Source organism: Trichechus manatus, unplaced genomic scaffold (genome assembly GCF_000243295.1).
Source record: "Trichechus manatus latirostris isolate Lorelei unplaced genomic scaffold, TriManLat1.0 scaffold00075, whole genome shotgun sequence".
Classification (NCBI taxonomy): Eukaryota; Metazoa; Chordata; class Mammalia; order Sirenia; family Trichechidae; genus Trichechus; species Trichechus manatus.
Genome location: NW_004444011.1, coordinates 10203088 through 10224763, shown reverse-complemented (window position 1 = coordinate 10224763; position 21676 = coordinate 10203088). Strand labels below are relative to the sequence as shown.

General features: G+C 35.2%; 1 protein-coding gene across 1 annotated transcript in view; it reads left to right on the top strand.

Moving 5' to 3' along the window:
* MALRD1 (MAM and LDL receptor class A domain containing 1) overlaps window positions 1-21676 on the top strand; it is a 964362-nt gene that overhangs the window by 110456 nt on the left and 832230 nt on the right. The window contains 4 exon segments of the mRNA XM_012556720.1: window positions 140-306; window positions 5970-6062; window positions 10622-10829; window positions 16509-16655. Coding sequence (XP_012412174.1) covers window positions 140-306; window positions 5970-6062; window positions 10622-10829; window positions 16509-16655 — 615 coding nt within the window.

The following is a 21676-nucleotide window of genomic DNA, read 5'->3' as shown; positions in this document are numbered from 1 at the left end:
GCATAGTCAATGTCACTGAACTGTGTATGTAGAAATTTTTGAAACGGTGTATCTTTGGTTGTGTGTATTTTCACCAAAAATAAAAAAATAAAAATAAATAAATAAATATATATATAAATTGTTTTCCTTTCTTTTTCAGGTTATTACGTGTGGATAGGAGCTAAGCAAGCTTTTACTCTTAACCATCTAGTCAGAAGGGCTTTTCTGAATAGCTCTGTATGTCACTGCTTGGGCAAAGGCTGCCATCTTCAATTCTATTACTCTATGGAAAACAGTGTTCTGAGAGTAGGACTGTATAATAATGAGGTAAGAAAAAACTGGCAGTTGTTTCAAACTCATTGAATAAATGAGATGTCATTCTTTACAACTTGTGCTTCTATCATTCACACACACTCTAATTGAGTGTTGCTGTAGGTGTTCTTTAACTTGACTCTATCTGGTACACTTTTACAAAGAAATATTAAGAAGCCAGTTTAGAAGGTATTGTCATGTGCAAAAGTTAGTGTAATAACTCGCACAATATTATTTCATAAAACTGTTAAAATTCATAAAGGTATGTTGAAGAAACTATAGGTCTAATAAAAATGAGAACTCTGGTATTCTGTAATGTTAGCTCTATATTGAAGTTCTGGTGTGATCTGTTTCGGATTTTAGATCTGTGTATTATTAAAGCTGTAAATATGATGGCAGTAAACTACTTGTTCCAGTACCAGTAGATACAATTTGTTGTTGTTGTGTGCCGTGCAGTAGTTACTGAGTCATAGGGACCCTATAGGACAGAGTAGAACTGCCCCATAGGATTTCCTAGGACGTAAACTTTAAGGGAGCAGATGACCAGGTGTTTTCTTCTGCAGAGCCACTGGTGAGTTAGAATCGCTGACCCTTTTGTTAGCAGCCAAGTGCTTTACCATTGCACCACCAGGGTTTTTTAGATACAATTTTAAAGACTACGAATTATTGATTAAATCCAGACAAATGAACCACTTGAATGAAAAAAAAGGCACATGAGGTAGAGTAGAGTGAAAGTTGTGGTGGTAGTGCTGGTAGATAAAACAAATCCAGGCCCTTCTCTGCCTGATTTTAACTGAAAGTACTTCTCCACAAGTGGGAAAACACCAGAGGCATTTTGAGAATTTCTGTTCTAAAGACGAATTCATTGACAGATGGAAGTAAAGAAGACACAGATGTCATTCTAGAAACAAGAAACATTTGGCAATATTTGTAAGAATTTCTGATTGAGGGAGAAAGACAGTAAAGTATCCAAGTTAGTTTCCTTTGGCTCTGGACGCCTTGACTCAATCCAGTTTAAACTTCCACATGACATCAGTCACATCCATTTTTTCAACAAAAGTTTATCATTTATTACTGTTAGGCACCACTAACCTCCTGTCAATAACATTTAATCTGCTCTGTTTTCTTCTGAGGTGTGCAGCATTGTAATAGTTAATCCTCAGATGTTAGAATTATTATTACCATGATACTTGAAAATTCAGCAGGAATTCTCCTTTTTTCTTCCCAGTCTATCACATCCCCACTCAGTTTATTTTTTGTGACATTTTCATCATGTCCTGAATTCTTTCTTCTGTCTCTTCTTCTCCAGGGTACTCTCAGAGTTCTGAGGCACAAAATTAGGCAAGAACTCTTGTCAGATAGCCTAATAAACGCTTCTTTGTTACTTGGGCTAGACGTGATTTCTAGCATTCTGTGACTGTGTTATATTTTTTGTAACATTTTTGCAATAGCACTTGGTAACCCCACTGTCTTACAATTAATTTGATATATTTCATTTGATTTGTGAAGGGATTGGAGGGCACAGGGAAACAGCTACTTACCCTTTCTGTGGTACTTTAAACTTTCAAGATAGATGGGAACAAACCAAAAATTAGGTCAAACTTTGTAGAGATATGTTTTATCCGTAATGCCTCAGCAATATTTCAGTTACTATCACTTGTACCATGTAAATCAAGTCAAGTGAGCCTCCAGGAAGTTTTCAACCTTATATAATTTCCAATTTCCCTTTTGAACAAAGGCATAGTTAAAAAAAAAATCTAAATTTTTGTTGTTGAGTTTAAGTTATAGTTAAAGATGTTTTAAAATATATAGCCTAAGATAGTGCTTTCATGTGGCAGGTAATCAATTCATGCTCATTAAATGTTGAATGAGTTATTATTCTAAATTTAAATAGAATTTTTTACCATACCTGCTAATCCTGAGGATTATTTTAATGTCTCCTGAACATCAGTGATGAATTTTAGAAGTTTAAATTCGGTTATGAATTACTGAAAATGACCAGTATCATCCGCTGGTGGCTTTGCACTGTACAAAACAGGAATAAAAAAAAATTAGCTTCAGATACCACCACACGTAATAAAAATAGGCTTACCAAGATTCCATCTCCCAAGTTATAAGAAACGGAGTAAAAGTTAATCATGGAGAACTTATCTATTGTATTAACCAGAACCAATTGGATGTACATCTTAAAAGGGTGTTACCTAATATTTGATTTACCAGTTTTCTAAGTCTTTTTTTAATACTTTATTTTATTTTTGTTGTTGAGAATATACACAGCAGAACATACACTAATTCAACAATTTCTACACTTGCAGTTCAGTGGCATTGATTATATTCTTCAAGTTGTACAACCATTCTCACTCTCCTATTCTGAGTTTTTCCTCCTTCATTAACATAATCTCACTGCCCGCTAAGTTTTCTGTCTAATCTTTCGAGTTGCTGTTGTCAGTTTGATCCCATGTAGATAGATCTTAAAAGAGCACACTGCTCAAGGCATATATTCTTACTAGTGAAGCTAAACTATTGTTTGGTTTTGAGAAGACTTCAGGGGATATTTTTGGTTTAATTTTAAAGATTATCTCAGAGCAACATTTTCAGGGGCTCATCCAGCCTCAGGTGCTCCAGAAAATCTGGATTCCTTGAGAATTTGAAATTCTGTTCTGCATTTACCCCATTTGATCAGGATTCTTCTATAGAATCTTGGATCAAATGTTCAGTATTTGTAGCCAGGTACCATCCAGTTCTTTGGGTCTCGTGACAAAGGGGCAGTTGTTCATGGAGACAATTAGCCACACATTCCATTTCCTCCTCTTATTCCTGACTCTCCTTCCTCAGTTACTCCAGGCAAATAGAAACCAACTGTTGTACCTTGGATACCCAGTATTTTGCAGGTATCCTGTCTTTTCTGGCACTCCATTTGCTGTGCTCTATATGCTTAAAATGTTATCACTGATGTTAAATCTGTATCAAGGTACATTTAAGTCACAAGTTGATGTTTTATCACAAACTCAAAAAGAGCTTCAAACTTATTTAAAAATTAGCTCTTGATGAAGATGATTATTCATATGTACCATGAATAGAATGCTGTTTTTTTACTATGAGCATCCATAAATCCATATAAATGTCTGCATATAAACCAAGAAATACCTAGTGATAATGCTAAGGTTTGTTTTCTTTATTTCCAAAGGAGAGTAGAACTTGAGAAGTAAAAAACACAGGCAGGAGGCAAGTTGGTGAAGAAAAAGTTTACCCTTTAGAATCAGCTTAAATGTATAACAGTTCTAGGTTTGTCCTATCCAACTATTTTTTCGTTTAATCTCTGTCCATCATCTCTAAAATAATCATCATAGTAACAACCTGTCTTTTATCCTGTAGAGAATTTCCATGTCAATGAACCATGGATAGTGGGGTGCCCAGCTTGTGGTGCCTTTTACATATTTCTTAGATTCCGACTGGCAAGTAAGAAGAACAAATAGTTGGGACAGGAAAGAAAAGTATCTTCCCTTATATGATATAGTTTTTAAAGACATAATAAGCTCTCCCTGATGAAAGGTCCTTACCAGTGCACGTTGTCCTATCCCAGGATGAAATCAGAAATAGTAGGGGGAAAAGAAAACCCAGAAAACAAAAAAATACGAAAACCTTGGATGTAGTTCTTTTATTTCTGCACTGGAAAGGGAAGAGCCTGAGAGTAAGGACAGAAATAAAATAAAACTGATTTCATTTAGTTGCGGCAAATTTTTTCTTGTCATTTTTTGTGTTGTCAGACAGAAAAATCTGGTCAAAAAATCTGGATCTCATTCGGTATACCATCACCTTAGTGTATGAAAAGACATTTAAGTTTGGAAAGTACTCTCCTCACTTTTCAGAAAAATGTAAATTCACCCTTCTTTGGACAGAACAGAGGGAGATCCATTAGTCACTGTGAAAAAAAGAGCACGATTGCTGTAAATTGTTCTCATAAAATGAAAATGGAGGAAGTGATGAATGCCACTTGCCAAATAGTGTTACTAAAAGCATCTGTGGTAGGTATATGTATCTTGATGCCAAGTAACTAAAGTTGAGTAGGAAATAATTGGGGAAAAAATTAGTTGTCTGTCTTAACTTTTTTATAACTGCAGTTGGTACTGGTGTGACTTGGTAGCTATCAGCTAACATATGTCACCTCGTGTAATTCACTGTCTTGTGAAAGTCTTAACAGTAAATATGAATAAGTATGAAATGGAGTGAATTTTAATGGGTTTAGACTATTTTCTAAAATATTTAGGACTTGGACATTTGGAAGGTAAAGATCTAAGACGAAAATGGATTCAGTTTTAGAAAATCTTGAGTATAAATGAAATAAGTAAAGCTGAATAAGAAGATAAATGCTTATGAGAGTCTGAAAAAAGTATGTGTCATGTGTAATTTGAATTACAATTAGATATTATGTCCTAATGTTTCCAGTCTCACATTAGAAGTAAGATACAGAACTCAAACTGAGACATATTTATGTCCCTCTCCACATTTTTACTGTTGATACAGGAAAAATCAATTCATTCTACGGGTAAATATTATGAACAATTTGGTCTATTATTTACCAGAGAAAGGTCAAATTAACTTGAATGATGAGATGTAAATAAAAAAATGGGATTATTGCAGAGCATGAAAGTATTATCACAAATCATAAATAGCTATACCATAAGGCAAAATTTTGGAGTGCATTATAGACTTTTGTTGAGTGTCTTTCTTCAGAGTGTGTAGTAACATAATTTTGCATACACTTTTCATCTTGAAAAGTGATCATTACACAGATGCATGACATGGCATGCTCTAGAAGACATAAAAAGGCCTTCTATAAAATGACCAGAAGGTTAAATTACAGAAATATAATCTCCAGAAAATTAACTGTATTGCTTGGAACTTAGAATGAATTCTCCTATAAGAAAAGAAGAAAAGTATATATATGTATATATATGTGTATATATATATAATTGAGATGGTACAGGAAAATGTATCCTGTTTGCCTTTATATTAAATGTTTGCCTGTCCTATCTTTTCTAGTGTCCTAACAATATTGCAAAATACAGTAATGTCAGTGGAATCAACATTTAGATTGTTGGTATTATGAATTGGTTTTGGAATTTTATTCATAAAGTATGCTACTTTATTTCTTTTAAGATTCCATTCAAATTTTTATTCTGTTCTCATCTTCTCCATTCATAAAAAATTAAGCAACTTTACTACATAAACATGCTTGATTTCCTTATTTTTGCTTTTAAAATGTTATGCAGCTTTTCAATCCATACCAACATTTTAGGTTTTCTAGTGCTTAGTATCATGCAATGAGCCCTGTTAAGTCATACAGTAAGCCCTGTGGTTAATATCATACAATAACATCATGCAATAAGCTTAATATCATACAATAAGCCCAGTGCTTAAGTGCTGGGCTGGTAACCAAAAGGTGTGTCCTCTTCAGCAAAGATTTACAGCCTTGAAAGCCCTGGGTGGGGGGGCAGTTCTGCTCTGTCCAGTAGGGTCACTATGAGTCAGAATTGAGTTGATGGCAATGGGTTTGCTGTTTTGGTCTAATCATACAGGTAGGGTAATCACTACTAAAAATTTAATTAAGATAACACATATGTAAATATGAAAGTAGAATTTGGGGAAGGAGTAATATCTTTTTCTTCATATCAAAGGAAGAAGAAGTGTTTTGGACATACAACACATCAACTAACAGCAAGTGGGTCAAAGCAGATGTGTTAATACCAGAAGATATGAAGGAATTTAAGGTATAAGAGAGAAAATAAGTAATTTTTTAAATCATAAGTTTAATTTTTAGCTTTGCAGTAGTGAATATATCACCTATTGCTAAACATTTAAGTAAGAGATATAAACTTGTGTATTTAGGGAGATCAGTTAGCTACTTCTTTTCATTGTACCTGGCCCTTCTCAGGTCAAATTTCCCCTGAGTGGAGGAGCCAGCTTATGACTACTTGTCTTAGGCTGGGTTCTCCAGAGAAGCAAAACCAGTGAAGTGTATAAATATATATATAGAGAGATTAATACCAAGGAAACAACTCATGCGATTGTAGAGGCTGAAACATCCCAAGTCCGTGGATCAGGGTAGAGGTCTTTCTGAAGTCACGCAGCCACAGAAGCTGGTGAGCCCAAGATCAGCAGGTCGGAGAGCTGGGCTCCCGCTCACAGCTGTGAAGGTTGATGAGGCACAAGATCGGCAAGCAAGACCACAAGGTTTCTCCTGATTCACGTAGCTGCAGGGGCTGGTGAACCCAAGATCGGCAGGTCAGAGAGCAGGGCTCCGCTCACAGGCTGTGAAGATCAATGAATCCCAAGTTCAGCAGATAAGCTGACAGCCCAAGTGCCAAGAACCAGAGATGAGATGACAGGAGGAATCCGTAGGATCCAGAGAGAGCAAAAAGCCAGAGCGTCTGCTTATATTCAGATGTAGGCCACACCCCCAAGGAAACTCCCTTTCATCTGATTGGCTACTCATAGTATATTCAATCATGGGAGTGATCACATTAAAACACTGAGAATCATGGCCTAGCCAAGTTGACATACAATCTTAACCATCACACTACTCTTGTTTAAAGCTTCCTCCTTCTCGATAGACTCCCTCCCTAGCATCTCCAAGCACCATGCATTGCACAGGGAAGCAAATCGCGTTATGAAGCAGATAAATAGTTAACTATTACAGAAATCCAGCAGAATGCTTTGAAGGCAGTAATTCACGTTGAATTATATAGCTTTGGTGATAGAAATGACTCTGGAGATCACATGGTAGAATTTTGCGAGACCAAAAACTTACTCATCGCAAATACCATTTTCAGCAACACAAACCATGACTATACACGTGGCCCTCACCAGATGGAAAACACAGGCACCAAATCAACTACATCTGTGGAAAGAGACTTTGGAAAAGCTCAATATTATCTGTCAGAACAAGGCCAGGGCCTGACTGTGGAACAGACCATCAATTGCTCCTATGCAAGTTCAAACTGAAGCTAAAGAAAATTAAAACAAGTCTGTGAGAGCCAAAATACAACCTTGAGTATATCCTCCCTGAATTTAGAGATCATTTCAAGAATAGATTTGACACATTGAACACTAAAGATCGAAAACCAGGCAGGTTGTGGGATGACATCAAGGACATCATACATGAAGAAAGTAAAGGGTCATTGAAAAGGCAGGAAAGAAAGAAAAGACCAAAACAGATGTCAGAAGAGACTCTGAAACTTGTTCTTGAATGTAGACTAGCTAAAGTGAATGGAAGAAATGATGAAATAAAAGAGCTGAAAAGATTTCAAAGGGTGGCTCGAGAAGACAAAGTAAAGTATTATAATGACATGTGCAAAGACCTGAAGTTAGAAAATCAAAAGGAAATAACATACTCAGCATTTCTCAAACTGAAAAAACTGAAGAAAAAATTCAAGCTTTGAGTTGCAATTTTGAAGGATTCTATGAGCAAAATATTGAACAATGCAGGGAGCATTAAAATATGGAAGGAATACACAGAGTCACTGAACTAAATAGAATTGGTTGATGTTTAGCTGTTCCAGGAGGTAGCATAAGATCAAGAACCTATGGTATTGAATGAAGAAGTCCAAGCTGCACTGAAGGCATTGGTGAAAACACGGCTTCAAGAATTGATGAAATACCAATTGAGATGTTTCAACAAATGGATGCAACGCTGGAGGTGCTCATTCATCTATGCCAAGAAATTGGGGAGTCAGCTACCTGGCCAACTGACTGGAAGAGATCCATATTTGCGCCCATTCCAAAGAAAGGTAATCCAACAACAGAATGCAGAAATTATCAAATAATATCATTAGTGTCACAGGCAAGGTAAAATTTTGCTGAAGATAGTTCAAAAATGATTGCAGCAGTACATCAACAGGGAACTGCCAGAAATTCAAGCCAGTTTCAGAAGAGGATGCAGAATGAGAGATATCATTGCTGATGTCAGATGGATCCTCACTGAAAGCAGAGAATACCAGAAAGATGTTTACCTGTGTTTCATTGACTATGCCAAGGCATTCGACTGTGTGGATCATAAGAAATTATGGATAACATCGAGAAGAATGGGAATTCCAGAACACTAAATTGTGCTCATGAGAAACCTGTACATAGATCAAGAGGCAGTAGATCGAACAGAACAAAGGGATACCGTGTGGTTTAAAGTCAGGAAAGGTGTACATCAGGGTTGTATCCTTTCACCATACTTATTCAATCTATGCTGAGCAAATAATACGAGAAACTGGACTATATGAACAACTGGGCATCAGAATTGAAAGAAGACTCATTAACAACCTACATTATGCAGATGACACAACCTTGCTTGCTGAAAGCTTGGAGTCCTTGAAGCACTTGGTGATGAAAATCAAAGACTACAGCCGTCACTATGGATTACACCTCAACCTAAAGAAAATAAAAGTCCTCACGGCAGGACCAATAAGCAAACTGATAAACAGAGAAAAGATTGAAGTTTTCAAGGATTTCATTTTACTTGGATCCATAATCAATGCCCATGGAAGCAGCAATCAAGAAATCAAAAGATGTATTGCACTGGGCAAATCTGCTCAAAACTATAGTTGCAAACTGTTAACAAACAAATACATATTACCCATGATTTTGAAAAAAGATAATCTATTCAGAAACTTTAAACAGGAAGTAACTAAAAGGAGTGAGTCTTTATTCCTAATGTCTTGCTTGCAATTTAACAACATCTAGTTCAGTGCATCATGATAAACATGATGATAAACAGGGGAAACGTTGAAGTTGTCAAGGATTTCATTTCACTTGGATCCACAATAAACGCCCATAGAAGCAGCAGTTAAGAAATCAAATGATGTATTTCATTGGGAAAATCTGCTGCAAAAGGCCTCTTTAAAGTGTTGAAAAACAAAAGTGTCACTTTGAGGACTAAAGTGCCATATGCATTTTCAATCGCCTCATATACTTGTGAAAACCAGATAATGAATAAGGAAGACCGAAGAAGAATTGACGCGTTTGAATTATGGTGTTGATGAAGAATATTGACTATACGATGGGCTGCCAGAATAATGACCAAATCTGTTTTGGATGAAGTACAGCCAGAGTGCTCCTTAGAAGCGAGGATGACGAGACTTTGTCTCATATCCTTTGGACATGTTATCAGGAGGGACCAGTCTCCGGAGAAGGACATCATGCTTGGTAAAGTAGAAGGTCAGTGAAAAAGAGGAAGACCCTTGATTAGATGGACTGACACAGTGGCTGCAACAATGGGCTCAAACATAGCAATGATTGTGAGGATGGTGCAGGGCCAGGCAGTGTTTCTTTCTGTTGCACATAAGGTCGCTATGAGTCAGAATTGACTCGATGACACTTAACAACAACAGTTCAGTGCAATTCGAGAGAACTTTCTGTAATAATGGAAATGTTCTATATCTATGCTGTCCAACGTGGTAGCCACTAGCCACATGTGGCTATTAAATATTTTAAATGTGGCTAGTATGATTGAGGAATTTAATTTAAAGTTTATTTCAATTAAATTGAAATAGCCCTATGTGAACAGTGGCTACCATATTGGACAAGAGAGAATTAGTCATTTGCCATACACTCAGCTATTTATATGACTTCTTCATTTTTGGTGCTAACTAACCATTGCTCTTGGTAGACCCTCACGGAATACTAATACTTTGACATTATCTCATATTTGACTAGCAGTGTAATGGTTGTTGAACTAGCTAATACTGTATACCTTCAGAGAAGCTAGCAATTTGATTGGAGAGAATATTTATTCCCTTTAATTGACACGTCTTTGATGTGATAAGTTATTATTTTAGGAAACTTTAATAGTTTTTTTAATATTTATTCTTTTTAAATTTTATATCTTTATACTGTGCCTGTTTCCATTTGCCTGATTTTTGCTATCATACGTTCAAATAATAGTTTCAGTAGATAAAACTCAGATGAATTTATAGGTCTTGTTTTATAAATAAAGATAATGTTTATTCTTTTTCTTGAAAATTGAAGAAAGAGAGCTGCAAAAATGATGACCGTATAGCAAGTTTGCAGTCAAGAATATTATACGTGGTTAAACTGTTGGCATATTTCGTGTAATCTTATTGTGGTTTTCCTGAAGCCTTAGTGGAGCTAATGTGTCCATCAATCAACTAATTGTGGGTCAGGCATATTAAATATAAACTTTATTTTCAGTTGCATTTAGTTGTTCTTTAAAGAAACCTATCGTTCTTCTCAATAACTAAACTCTATTGTAATTCTTCAGGCTTTTTATTCTTTTTAAAAAGATTGTAAGCTTATAACATGTTTACTTTTATTCCTGAAGATTGTTTTTGAAGGGGCTCTTTTGAGCCAAATAAGTTTTATTGGTCTCGATCACCTCTGGGTCTATGCCTGTGCACAGGCCCGATCTGGAAAGCTTTGCTCTGCAGATGAGTTCACTTGTGCTACTGGTCAGTGCATTGCCCAGGAATTAGTCTGCGACGCTCAGCAGGACTGCTCTGACAGGAGTGATGAGGACCCGGCAACTTGCTGTAAGTTAATTAATGGTTTAGTTCTTGGTGGAGAGCTGTCAGTTCAATGTTTACTTGTTCAAATTCATGACCATCATCGGATTTGTAATAGTCTTTGTTTTGAACAAGGTGAAGTTAATGTGTATTAAATAAGATGAACATTGTCTTAGATAAATGTATGTCCTCACTCTGAAGCTATTAGTACTATTCCTTCAGGAGTCTTTATGTTAATTTAATGTTTTGGTGTAAGTTGCTAAAACTGCAAACTCTCCCCATTTGTTCGACAAATGAATAGTTGTGATTAGTGGAGGGGTGTGTGTGTGTACGTGTATGTGTGTGTGAGTGTGTGTGTGTTTTGGCTAAAGAGGAAAATGGGTAGGGGAGGAAACCTCTTAGTATCTTTCTTTTTAGAAGCATACATTATGGGTTTCTAACTATGGGTAGGAATTGACTTGACAATAACTGGTGGTACTGGTTAACCTCATTCAATGTTGGGTTTTTTCCTCTCAAGTCAATTCTCCAGGTCAACCATGATGACCACAGAAATTATTTCAGCCACTGTTGAAATTCATGACTGGACAAAAAAGTCTCAGAACACCTTCCATTCAGGATTTTTATGAAGAGTTTTTGATAAGAGTGATATAAAAAGATCCTATTACTATTCAAACCTAGTCATATTTAAAAGAAAACACAATTTAATTTACAATGCTCATGATGGTTCCTATGAGGTAACTTAGCAGCTAAAATACTTGTGTCTCTTTAGAAATGATGAATTCAACTTAAATGAATCCAGTTCGTATATCACAAACAAGTGGTTTTTTTAATTACTAAAAATTTGACATTTACTCTGCTGCAGTGTCTTACTTTAGTGAGGGATTTTGTTGGACAACAGAAAAATATTGCAACAAATAAGATAAATGTCACCTTTTTAATGAAATTTTTTTGTGCAATATGCTTCTGTCAATAGGTGAGTAAGGATTTTATTAAGAGCAACGATGATGCAGGATAGAGATGGGAAAGCAAGGGAAAATTTCCCCGCTGGCCAGTTTGTAAACAGCAATTCAATTAATTCCTCAGACCTGCAGCTTAATCAAAACAGTTTATCAAGCAGTATGATCTTAATAAAGTTTTTGGGTGATTCTCTTCTTTCATTTAAAAAAAAATGTGAGCAACATTTATTTTCTCTAATGTGATTATGTAAGATTCCTTTCTATGTTTATTTAATTTTTCACAGACAATTTGGCCCATTTCTTTTCGGGAAATTCATCTAACACTTTGTATTATTCTCTATTTGAATAACTAAAAAAAAAAAACTCCTTTCTTTTTCATCACACATTTTGAAGCTTAGCTTCTCTATTCCCTCTTTTCCTGTGGTGAAGCATACTTTATGTTCTCCTTTGAATTGGTTTTCTTAATCAAATTCCCACCTGGAGTACATAGATATTTTACCATCTGATTTTGGACGTATTTTCCCATTTCTCTTCCTTTATTGTAGTTTCTTTGATTACATATATGGCATTTTTTTCAGTAGAAGATCTCTTGATACCATTCTTCTACTTCCATTGCATGAATGCAGGGACAGATAGCTGTGCTTTTTGACAAACAGTGTTACTTCCTAGACTTTTAAGGTATATATATCTTTCCCAATTTGTTCCACAGAATGTTCTGTGCCATGCTGACAGACACTCTGCATACACACACAAACTTCCTCGCCTCTCCTCGCCAAAAAAAAGAAAAAGATTGAATAATGTACAGATCTGTGGTCAAATCAAAATAGTCTGGGAAGTTTTGTGGAAAAATGTTGAACTTTTTTATTGTAGGATTTTTTTAGATCATTTAAAAAGCCAACATGAATTGTGAGTTTTCAAAGGAGAAGTCAATATAATATTCAAGTGAAAGAAGCTTAAACCAAGGACTCTATGCAGTGCATTTAATTTTTACTATGATACTCTCTCTGGGTATCTTTCATGTTTTGCAAAAAAAATTGTTGAGTACTAAAACACTTCCTGAAGGTAAGAGGAATACTTGTATATATATTTAGTATAGCAAAGATCCTTGTGGTTTCTTAATGAATATTATCAAAATGTTTCTAATCTAAGTTGTACTCAATGAATGAAACAATTCCTATTAGTTTCCACATATACTTTTTGCTTATATCATAGAAAACTGGTTAACTTCCGAACAGGATGACTCATAAATATTTTAATTTTCACGATCCAGAAGAATTTTCTTCAGCTGCTACAATGAAATTCTTTGGTTAAATATGCAAGAGAAAGCTTCATCATAATCTGAAAATATTACTTTAACTGATGAACTCATGATGCAATTTCTTTAAAATTATGAACATGTCATATCTCATACTTTTATTAGAGATGGTGAAGTGAATTCTACAATCACAGAAGGTTAAAAGAAAACCACCAAATCATCAAAATCGCTGTTTATAATAATTGCACATTTTGTAACATGAAATAGATGATTTTTTAGATTTTTATCAACATTTAGTATTTAACATATATGAAATGATAAGGCATTTATCAGTTGCCAGAATGCATTTTACTCTCCTGACGTTCTTCAGATATTTATAACTTCACCTTAAACTTTTTGAATTATTCAGGGAAGTATTAATGGAAGAAACTCAACTTAGGTGACTGGAATTTGACTTATATTTTATAGTGCAGTTATGTTCTAGAATACTTAGCTTTAAAAAAAATCCTTTCAAGTGTACTGGAACCAACAGCATTGGTAGAAATAGCTTTGCAATTCACTAAGATTTTCACAGAGGTGACTGTAACATCTTACTTTCACATATGTTTATTACAATGGATTTTAAAAACTAATTTTTATTTTTCAAAAGAGAGAGGCATTTAGTGTTCTATGAAAAGTGCAATGATTGACATTTTAACCGATAAAACATCCAAGTAATGAAATAAATGTTTTAAACTTTTGTCCTAAATCCAAATTTCAACACTTATACAATCAAAATTCATTTGTTTTGAAATGTTCTTTAGATATTTGTGGTTTAGTGACACAGGCATAATTGTGAAGACTCTAAGGGTTTGGTGATGCCTAGCTCACTTTGAACTTTCCATATCTACACTCATTGGTCTTATTGCCAATTCACACCATTGCCTTGTTGGGGAGTTAGGATGGTTACTTCAGTAGCCATAGCAGTGAAGAAGATTGTTTGCATGGACTTGCTTCCTTTGGGTAGCAATATATAATTTATTGCCTGAACTGGGAAATATTTAATTTATTGCCCAGACAGGGACACTTGAGAAGGAAAAGGAAAACTATGAATTATTATGCTCGTACAACACTCATAAACTGGGGCAATCCTAGGCAAACCCAGAAGTGTGGTCATCCTACCTATGGAAGATTTTCTTCTCTAGGGAAGTATGTCTCTAGGAATTGGTGGTAATCATGGTAGGAGGTGGAAGGGTTCCTTGGCCAAGTTCATAGCCAAGATTTTGGAATTTTTAAATACATTTTGGAGGTGAAGTATATATTTAGAGTCTGTCATAACTGACTTACAGGAGTTGTGAAATGGTCTAATAAGTAACAAAGCTCACAGAAGACCTAAGGAGATATCCTTAATACCAAGTTACAGCTAGGTCGTAAGTGCTAAAGAGTGTCAAAAAAGAGAAGAGGCTCTTCTTTGAGAAGTAACTTTTGATCAATAGTAGTAACCTGTACACTTTGTAGCTGGAGCTGAGAAAAGAAAAACTTATACAGGAGCATTAGATTTCACTAGGTGTATTGGAGAAGTGCACTTCCTTGTCATACTGGTACACACTAAGAAATGTGCAAGGCCTCTTCAATTATTAGAATATAGTCTATTTTTTTTTGGGAGGAGGGAATCTGCTTAACGGAGAAATGATATTTGCTTATAAAAATCAAAATGTTTAATTGTGTGTTAATTATATTATTGTCTAAGCAAGCATAACTGAGATCTAAACATTTAATTTACATGTACAGGAAACTTAGGTGGCATTTCCATTCACATACTGATATTTAATATTTTAAGAGTTGACATATTGCTGATAAAGTATTCGGTAAGAAGAGCAGGCATCCTTGTTTATAGAGATTTGAAGATTCTTTAATTATTAAGATATGGTGAGCTTATTCAACATGCTGGTCTAAATTCACGATATTGTTCAAAATTGAAACTAACTGTTAAAAGCAAGCATATGACGATGGAGTCTTCTTAATTTTGAGATACAGTCCCTGGTTTAGGTTGGCTTCCTGTTTAAACTTAGGCATCAAAAAGTCCTAAACTTACCATAGGCAGGTTTCTCAGTGCTCTGAGTTCCATTTTTCTCTTTTACTAAATGGTGATAATTATACTTACATGTAGGGTACTTGTGAGGACTAGTAGTAATGTACGTAAAGTACCTGTCACATACTTGGAGCTTAGTGGTAACATGTATGCTGTTACTGTTATTAAAGACAATAGCATTATGATCTTAGTGAGGCTTGTCAAAATGTTGAATGTTTTCTGATGAAGAATAATTTCGATTCCTCCTCCTTCCACTGTTATAAAATGTCTCTGCATTAATGGGAATATTTGGAAATATGTTTTTACATTGATTATACTAAGTTATCCTCAAACCTACTGTCTAAGACAGACTGAGACTATGATTTTTGCTTTCCAGAAGAACCAAACCCACTGCGGTCCAGTCGATCCTGACTCATAGCGACCCTGGGACAGAGCAGGGTTTCCAAGGCTGTAAATGTTTAGGGAAGCAGACTGCCACATCTTTCTTCCAAAGAGCAGCTGCTGGGTTCTAACTGCTGACCTTTTGGTTGGCAGCCGAGCACTTTAACCACTGCACCACCAAGTCTCCTGTGATTCTTACTTTAGGAATGAGGAAATTGAGGCCCATAAAAACTAATTTCTCAAAAGCACAGATCAAGTTGTCAGAATTTCTAGTTCACTGCCTAGTTCTCTGAAACCTATGTTTTTCTGACTAATTTGGTGTCAACGCTGGGAAAGGGACTTATACAGCTTACCTCAAACTCCGACTTTCTCTAGAACTAATTCTTCCGTGATAAATGTAGGAACTGAAATATTTGTTGACTTTTTAATATTTCTTTTATGTATTAAGAGAATAGTTTATAAGAAAAAAGCAAAGCTCAGAATATCTAATTTAACTGCAATTCCAAAATGGCTAAGCATTTTCTTTGGAGAAACTGTTAAAATAGCAAAATGGGGTGAATATTGGTATGTTAACCTCGAGATCTTCCGGTGTCCAGAATAAAACTTAATTCTCCCCTTTCGAACTGATTTTTTTTCACTACCATCTCAGCAAGTTTATACGTGGCAGGTGAATTAGTTACTCCCTGAAAAGCTCAAAAGTTTCACTTGCATCATTAAATTAGATTGCATCGTTAAATTCGGTCCATCAGGGTGATATGTGCCAGACTTCTAGATAGACTACAGAAAGGTGAATACTCACACAGCACATGAACACTTCAGTGAGGTTGGAAGAAGTGAAGCTGGTGGGTTTGAGCTGCCAACCTTTCGGTTAGCAGCCGAGAATTTAACCACTGTGCCACCAGGGTTCCTTATTCTGATAATTAGAAAATATTCATTATAAAGGGGATGATCATTCTGACCACTTAAATTTTACTGACTAATATTGATACCATATTTCACTGCATTTCACCTTAACGGGTTTTCTTTTCTATATGTAATAGCAGCAAATCATATCATGTGTGACTTCGAAACTGGTTTCTGTGGCTGGAAACAATTGCTCACAGAAGACCCACACTGGGAAGTAGTGAATGGATTGATGGGTAGAGAGTATCATCTTCCCAATGCTGACCATACAACAAACACGAGTCATGGTAAGATGTTTTCCTTTTTTAAAATATGTACATATTAATATTTATATATATATATGATTTTTTTCTTTTTCTCAAGTTGCCCAATGATGATGCTTTGTATTTTCATTGGTATCCATTAGACTACATAAATATAATTCTGGTTTGTCTTGTTTTAACCTCACCTAACCAACTTAATAATTAGTTGTTATTTAAATTTTCAGAAAGAAGAATTGTCTTAGTAATTAATATTTTGTTGTTTCATTTTTTAAACAGACTTTATTTTTTAGAGCCATGTAACAGTTTATAAGTTTGGGTTTTTTTTTTTTTTTTTGGTTTAGTTATACCCTTCTCCCACCCACAGTTTCCACTATTATTAGCAACTTGCACATGGGGCACATTTGTTACAGTTGATGAACCAATATTGATACATTATTATTAACTTAAATCCATAGTATTTTAGGGTTCACTCTTTGTGTTGTACAGACCTTTGGGTTTTGACAAATGTATAATGCCATGTGTCCACCATTATAGTATTATACAGAATAGTTTCACTGCCATAAAAACACTCTGTGCTCCATCTATTCATTACTGTGCCCCCAACCCTGGCAACCACTTATCTTTTACTGGTGCCATGGTTTTACCTTTTCCAGCTTGTGATATAGTTGGAATCAAACAGTATATAGCCTCTTATGACTTTTTTCACTTAGCGATATGCATTTGAAGTTCCTCCATGTGTGGCTTGTTAACTCATGTCTTTTTATCACTGAATAATATTCTATCGTACTGATGTACCACTGCTTATCCATTCACCTGTTGAAGGCTATCTTGGCTGCTTACAACTTTGGGAAATCATGAATAAAGCTGCTGTAAACATTCATGTGCAAGTTTTTGTGTGGATATAAGTTTTCAGCTCATTTGAATAAATACTTGGGGGTGCAGTTGCTGGATAATATGGTAAGACTATGTTTAGCTTTGTAAGAAAGTGCCAGAGTGTCTTCCAAAGTGGCTGTACTATTTTGCATTAGCACCAGCAATGAATGAGATTTCCTGTTGCTCAACATCCTCACAAGCATTTGGTATTATCAGTGTTTTGGGTTTTACCCATTCTAATAGGTGTGTAGTGGTATCTCATTGTTTTAATTTGCAATTCCCTAATGACATAGAATACTGAGCATCAGTTCATATGCTTATTTTCCATCTGCGTATCTTCTTTGGTGGATAGGACATCTGTTCATATATTTTGTCCATCTGTTAATCCAGTTATCTTATTGTTGCATTTTAAGAGTTCTTTGTATATTTTGGATACAAGTTCTTTATCAGATGTGTATTTTGCAAAGATTTTCTCCCAGTCTATGGCTTTTCATTCTTTTAACAGTATCTTCCACAGAGTAGAAGCTTTCAATTTTAATGAAGTCCAAGTTATCAGTGTTTTTCTTTCATGGATTATACTTTTGGTGTTGTATTAAAAAATTCATCACCAAACCCAAGGTTATGTTATCTTTTAGTAGTTTTATAGTTTTGCATTTTACTTTTAGGTCTATGATCCATTTTGAGTTAATTTTTTGTTAGGGGTGTAAGGTTAGTATCAAGATTCTTTTTTTTGTCCAGTAGTTCTAGTACCAATTGTTTAAAAAAGACTATCCTTTCTTCACTGCATTGTCTTTGCTCCTTTGTCAAATATCAGTTGACTATGTTTGTGTGGGTCTATTTCTGAGCATTTTGTTTTGTTTCATTGACCTATTTGTCTATTCTTTTGCCAGTACTATACTGTCTTGGGAAATCCTGGTGGCGTAGTGGTTAAGTGCTGTGGCTGCTAACCAAAAAGTCCATGGTTCGAATCCACCAGGTACTCCTTGGAAACTCTATGGGGCAGTTCTACTCTGTCCTACAGGGTCGCTATGAGTCAGAATCAACTCAACAGCAACAGGTATACTGTCTTTATCACCGTAGCTTTATAATAAGTCTTGAAGTCTGGTAGGGTCACATTTTTCTAAAGGTTGGCACGTAGGGTGGTGAGGAAGTCTCCTGATAATCCTCTCTAGTTGTCAGAAATTATGTACAGTAGTTGTCTTAGCTATCTAGTGCAGCTATAACAAATACCACAAGTGGATGGTTTTAACAAACAGAAATTTATTCTCTCAGTTTAGGAGGCTAGAAGTTCGAATTCAGGATGCCAGTTCCAAGGGAATGCTTTCTTTTTTTGTTGGCTCTGGGATAATGTTCTTGTCCCCTTTCAACATCTGTGGGCCCAACATTCCTTAGAGATCTCCATGTGTCTTGGTATTGGTCTTCCCCTCCATCTAGGAGGTTCTCAGCAAAGGGACCTCAGGTCCAAAGGATGTGCTCTGCTCAAGGCTCTTCTTTCCTGGTGGTATAAGCTCCCTGGATCTCTGCTCACTTGTTTAATCTCTTTTATATCTCAAAAGAGATTGACTCAAGATACAATCTAATCCTGTAGATTGTATCCTGCCTCAGTAATATAATTGCCTCTAATCCTGCCTCATTAACATCATAGAGATTAGGATTTACAACACATAAGATAATTACATCAGATCAGAAAATGGAGAATAATTACATAATACTGAGGATCGTGGCCTAGCCAAGTTGACACATATTTTGGGGGGACAAAATTCAATCCATAACAATAGCCTTTGCTTCTTTTTAGAGCTATTCAATTTTTGCAAAAAAGAAAGAAAAATAGTCTAATCTTTCTGGGAACAAAGAACAGGGATTCAGCACTATCTGTAAAATAAATCCACAAATGCTTAAATGCAATTTAATCACTCTTCAGGCTTCTTTGTAATGAAAAATTTTACTTCTTTCTCAAATTATTTTTAACCCCTATTACAATTTTTATATATTCTATTAAAATAGAGCAACCATAACCATAACCATAACCATAACATTCCAATAAGGGTTCATGAAATTCTAATAAAAACGGAAGGATTGTGTTGTATTTTTATCTTTTGTTTTGTTTACTTTTTTGTCATCAGATACCATTGACTATATGCATTTATATCATATTAACTTTAGAATAACGCAACTGTACTGGAGACCTTCTTGTAAGTTCACTTAACCCCATTGAACTTTATAGTATTTGTTTTTCCTTTGAGATTTCTAAAGAAGCATGCCAAAAAACTTTAAACCTATTTTTAGTTACAGCCATTGGAAATTGGGTTTGGTAGGACATGGGACTAGAACTTTGACTATCTATCTGCTGGCCAAAACCTAACTCATTTATTTAATAGTGGAGTGAGTTCTTAATTTTTGCTTTTGTGCCAGTGAGGCTTATTTTTTCTTGAAGATTTTGTGACAGGTTGGATAAAGTTTAAAATAAAAAGGAAGCTATTAATAACGGAAACTATATATTTATAGTACAGTTCCCAAGCCCGTATTCTATTTCATTTCTTTTTCTTTATTCCAACCAATTACTGAGTACATACCACGCACTAGAAGTGGATGTACAGAGTCGAAAGCCATTGTCCATGCCTTTGAGGTGTTCTAAGTCCAGTAGTTGAAGCAAAGTAAGAAACTGCAATATGATATGATAAATGCTTATGGGGGATGGAGGGTGATTGAAAGGAATTAGAGATGCCTCACTGAAGGATGTGACTCCTAAACTAGGCACTGAAGGGAAATGAAAAGTAGCCAGAAAGGCAGAAGTGATCAAATAAAGAAGAGATGGCAGAATCAGAGAATGCATCTCAATTAGAGGAACTATCCTGAAAGAGTATGGGAGAAAGTAGGTAGTTCTGATTGAGAGACATGTATGTTTGGGCAGGGAGTATAGAAAAGAAGGAAGGGGCTATAGAGATTGTTTAGGAATTTGAAATTTATCTGGAGGATATTAGTGATCCAATTAGCCATATTTAAGCTTGTGGCCAATCATATTTGTTCTAAAAAACTATTCTGGTGGAGATGAGGAATATGCAGAAGGTGAAAGATTGGGGTAGAGAAAACATGAATGTGCTGAATTACTACCAGTGAGAGATGTGGAAGGCCTAAGCCAATGTAGTGATTCCCAAAAGGAAGCTGCTTGCATTGTGTTGTGGTGTTCTTACATAAAAACTGCCATCACAAGGTAGGGAAGGGCATGGGCTTCCGACAGTCAAATCATGGTTATGATGCTGAGCAAGTTTCTCAATACTTCTGTGCTTTAGCATTTTTAGCTATAAATTAGGGAAAATAAAATTAACCTTTTACATGGGATTTTTATGAGGACTAAATGACATGATTCCTGTTAAATTTTTTTCATATAGTAAGAGCATAATGTTAATAGATATTGGTGGTGGTGGTGTTGTCATGTACAGTTTTAAGAAAAGTTCATTCCAATAGGAATACTGCAAGGGCTATGATAATTAGAAAACACATTGACAACCTTCAGACTGTAATTTCTGATCTTACTGCTTAATTATGATTAATGCTATCAAGATTCTCAAAAATTCACTGTGTTAAATATTAAAAGTCCCATTTTTCTTTTCCTGTGATATAAACAATGTCAAAAGATAGCAATTCAACTAATAAAACTGAGGACACCTGTTATAATTCAAAGTATGAAGGGAAAAGACACATCAGTCTTTTTTTAAGAAAGATCAAATTAAAAAAAAATTTGTATCATAGAGTCAACACATCTTTATTCATGGTTATAGTTATTAAACATTAAGACAATAACTAACATACTTAAATCACAAATGAGGAGAAGGAAAAATCAAACAAACAAAAAACAGGAGCCGGAAGAGAAAAGAAGGAGTGAAATGAAAGTTCTGAGGGAGCGCAGTAGAGTAAATCAGATAGTTCCCATATCTAAGATTATAGTGTTCCAGTCCATTTTGTCCTCCGGGCTTTAGGTTTATAGCATTTAGATTTTTAAAAACTGTTTTATCTCCAGTAGTTTTTTCTTATACATGCACAATTTACATAAAAAATTGAATGGGTTGACATACGTAGCTTTTTTTTTTAATTTTTTTTATTGTACTTTAGATGAAGGTTTACAGAACAAATAGTTTCTCATTAAACAGTCAGTACACATATTGTTTTATGAC